We start from the raw sequence: 3,977 nt of genomic DNA, 5'->3' as shown, positions 1-3,977 counted from the left end.
GTGTGTGTGTGTGTGTGTGTGTGTGTGTGTGTGTGTGTGTGTGTGTGTGTGTGTGTGTGTGTGTGTGTCTTAGCAAAATATCTCATAAACCACTGGACCAAATTTAAAGAAACCCTCAGAAATGAGCTGCTATTTTCACCCACAAATACTGCATTTTTGGAGTCAACATGATTCACGATGGTCACCACCGCTAACTGATCTTTGTTAACACAAATTTGCTATAACTCAGTTATCTTTACATAGATCGAGGTAAAATTTGACGTGGCAGTATAGCTGAGTCATTTGCAACCCATATTTTGATCAAAAATCTTGTAACATTTTTTCTGATATCATGCAGTATTTGACCAGAATAGCTATAATTTGTTAATTTTGATGATTTTAATTGAAAACTGACAAAGGGCAGCATTCCTTATGCATTCCTTTAAAGAAAGCTATAATGCTAAAGTTAAACCTGAAGTCAATATAATGGGGGGAAAAGGTTTTATTACAGTTGTTTCAGGTCAACTTTGGAGCTAAAAATATCTCATTTTAGTGAGAGTCTCCTTACCTTGACTGTCATCTTCTTGAATGGGTGGGAGTCCTGTTGGGAGGCAAAAAACCAGTAACTATCAAAAAACTGACACAACCTGGGAACATTTTTGATGGTTACAGATTGTTTTTGTGTTTTCAGGAACTCACCTGACCAGGAAGGAAGCCCAGATGACTGGAGTCTTGTCCTTGCTGGAAATGAGTGATCAAAAACTGAAGAATAGATACTAAAAGATGATGCATATATATAAAATGCAAATTACCTTTAGAAGTAGTAACATCTGGTTGTGTCTCACCAACTGTACAAAGAACATCAGAAACATGCACTCAGTCACAAACATTAATTATTATTTCTGTTCCATGGACTCTGCAAATGAACACTGTAAATCAGATGCTGGTACACAGACCAGTACTTGTATTTTGACTCATATCACCAGCTGGGGCACAATCTGCCTCTCAGAAGCTCACACCTTCTGGCTGAAAATGTCATATTCAATAAGGACATATTATAAAAGGACAACAGGTGCAAAAACATTGCCATATGAAATTATATGGAATGTGACATCTTTTTTGTAACTAGAGTTGTTTCAAAACAACAACAATTTTGGTTTTGGCCCTGCTCAGACCATTCATCAGGTCAAAATAAACCCATATTAAAGGCATTCAAAGAGTTACCTATAACAGGTAAAATAGGGATTAATCATAAACTTCATGCAGAAACCCATTTAAAACCATCAGAACTATCGGATCTTAGAATTTACTGGACTTTAAAGAAAATAAAGAAATTAAAAGTGTTTACCATTTAACTGCTGACTGGTAAACTGGTAACCAGGAGGCCCTTTAGGTTTTGCTGTGAAGGGAAAAAAATACTTTTGGTGCATTTTTAAAACCTATAACTCAACAAACCGCTGCCATTGGTGTTGTTCTGTCTTACTGAACAAATGTTTTCCAAAATAGATTTGTCTGATGACAGTTGTCAGCACACACAGCAACACGACACACAGCAGAGCCAGCCAGATCACCCTGATCGTACACCACTCATCTGGAGGGAAAAAAGTCAGACTTTCATCTCAGCGTGTCTGTTTCTTTCATCATCACTGTTCGAACTTAAAAGGAAAGCAAAATTCTTATTTAATGCAAAAAAGCTCTCATTATTGCACCAAAAGAACCTATAACATTGTAAATACAGACATATGTGTCAGAGGAACAGAAATTAGGGGTGAAACATCTAAAGGAGAATGGAAAGCAGTGAGTTTTTGGAAAAACGTGGTAAGAAAAAAATGGGTGGAAATTGTGCGTTTGATGGATGTCTAGTTTTCATCTGGAAAATATGACACAGACTTGGCTTTAAAAAAAACAGGGGGCGTTTTAGAGCTCAGAGCAGAAAGAAAGAAAGAAATCAATACAGGAGGAGCAGGAGATTGTGGTCTTACGAGAGAGAAAAAATCATGTAGTACAAAGGAGGAGAGAATCACAGCGTAGATTTGAGTCAAGAGAAGGACAATTGAAGGAAAATTGTTCTATTGAAAAAAATGACTCCACTGAGGGACTGAGAGAGAGGGCGGGTAATAAAATGAAAACTGTTTCCTGGTCCCTCATTGTCTCCTCACTGCTCCTTTTTTCCCTATAGGAGCCGAGCCACGCGAGGAACAAAGAAGAACCTGTCTCTCGTGCCGACACCAACCTTCATCTGTTGGTTTCCATGGCAGCTTTTCCATTGCTGTTCCAGTCAAAACTGTTCGATTGGCGAGCCAAAGGAGACAGCGGCTTTGATTGGTTGATTTAGACGTGGGAAGGAGAGGAAGGCAGCAGTAGAAACCCCTCGTCTGGCCTTCGCCGTCACCCGTTTGGTCTTCGTCCTCTTCAGGGTGAATGGAGCTGTGGTTACTGAGGCCATTTAAAGTGACAGTTAGGATCTTTGTGTCGTTGAGATGAAGCCAGACCGATGCCTCAAAATGCATCTTCACGCCTGTGAACAAAAAACAAAAAAATAAATGAAATATCTTTAAACGGTTTCCTGAAACTTTGCACCAACATTTATTACTTGAAGCTGAGATCCTGCCGTAGAGTTCATCCATGTTTGTGTCTGTTTCACACACGAACCAGCTCATTTTTGGATCGTCGCTGATTTCCCACGTTTCTGTCAAATTGTTTTGATTGTTTTGCGTGCAGAGCCGCTCCCACTTTTCATCATCTGCCGTCTGAGACAGATCACAAATGTCTTTTCTCTTTCCTTCAGCATTTTCAGGCCTTCCACTTTCCCCCTTCTTTAACCGGTTCCTTTGTTCACAGTGTCGGTAGGGAAGGCAGAAGAAATCCACTTTCGACACTGAAAGGATAAAGAGAATGGAGATTTAGACAGACCGCATCATGCTCTGAAGTCAGAAACCGAAGCCCTGTTCCTCAGGTTTTTTTAATCTTTTTTTATGGTGCTCAGGGGGAAGACAGAAAAGATGAAGAAAACTGAAGACAAACAGCAGCAGGCTGCTTTTATAAATAAGTGTTTTTTCATGGCACAACACAGAAATATTTTCAAACAGCTGTCAGTCACAGCTGGATGGTGCTATGTTTGGGTCTGGCTCTTATCTCCAGAGACACAGAAGGAGAAAAATGAACAAAATAAGCTTTACTTCTAAAAATTGACTTTAAGAGGAAGTTAGAACAAAACACAAAAAAGTGGGTACTTCTTCCTTATTAATGAGTCTGAAATGATGCAACAGAAACGATGAATAAACCAAAAACGATACATGTTCCTCCTCGTGTTGCTCCGACCCACCTGTGGATATTCTGAAGAACTCTGGCAGGCAGATGATGAAGACGAGGATCACGAGGAAGAGAAGCTTGGTCACTGCAGCTCTTACCATGGTTGTGCAATAAGTTGGTTCAAACTGACACACTGTGTGCACCCGTACCACCTTCCATATTCACAAACACAAACGTGTGCTTTACCATCAGGTTTGGGTCCACCTAAAAGGTTCTGTCAGGCTTTAGGAGGCTCTGATGATGTTGTTTTGTTCGTAATTCATACCGACGAAGGCAGCAACATGTGTACATTTTGCAAAGCAACTTCACTTCCTATTGCACTTCCTGTAGATTTCTGAGTGTGTGCAATGGAGAGAAGCAGAGACAACAAGGGGTTTCTGTCAGCTCAGTGTGAGTACAACTTGTGTCTTTTGTCTGGGTGTAGATGTGAGAGATTGTACACAACTGTTCTTCTGTGAGGGGAGATGAAATGTGCTGGCAGGAATTTATTTATGATTTTAAGTCTGCACCATGCCATTATTATTTTCACAAAGTTTGTGGGAACAAAAAAAACCAATTGCTCCTTTTAGAATGAAACTGAAACCAGGAGCTTCTGCATTAACAAACTAATCACCAGTGAAAGAGAGCTTTTCTTAAAAATCTTTATTTTTCTTTTTTTATCTTTAGTGGTGTGTGTTGACACAACA

At 39.7% G+C, this 3,977-nt stretch overlaps 1 protein-coding gene across 1 annotated transcript; it reads right to left on the bottom strand.

Moving 5' to 3' along the window:
• Positions 1-547: 547 nt before the first annotated feature.
• Positions 548-3,536, bottom strand: LOC106520927 (uncharacterized; the record flags this gene model as incomplete). The annotated part of the gene is given in 8 exon segments (XM_014013256.1): positions 548-580; positions 679-720; positions 792-827; positions 1,328-1,378; positions 1,463-1,570; positions 2,213-2,497; positions 2,573-2,857; positions 3,305-3,536. Coding segments are annotated over 8 exon segments (928 nt in total), but the record flags the coding sequence as incomplete, so codon positions are not given.
• Positions 3,537-3,977: the final 441 nt, after the last annotated feature.

This window comes from Austrofundulus limnaeus, unplaced genomic scaffold (assembly GCF_001266775.1).
Source record: "Austrofundulus limnaeus strain Quisiro unplaced genomic scaffold, Austrofundulus_limnaeus-1.0 Scaffold99, whole genome shotgun sequence".
NCBI classification, from domain to species: domain Eukaryota; kingdom Metazoa; phylum Chordata; class Actinopteri; order Cyprinodontiformes; family Rivulidae; genus Austrofundulus; species Austrofundulus limnaeus.
Note: the sequence above shows the minus strand (reverse complement) of the source record. Positions and strands in the feature narration are given on the sequence as shown.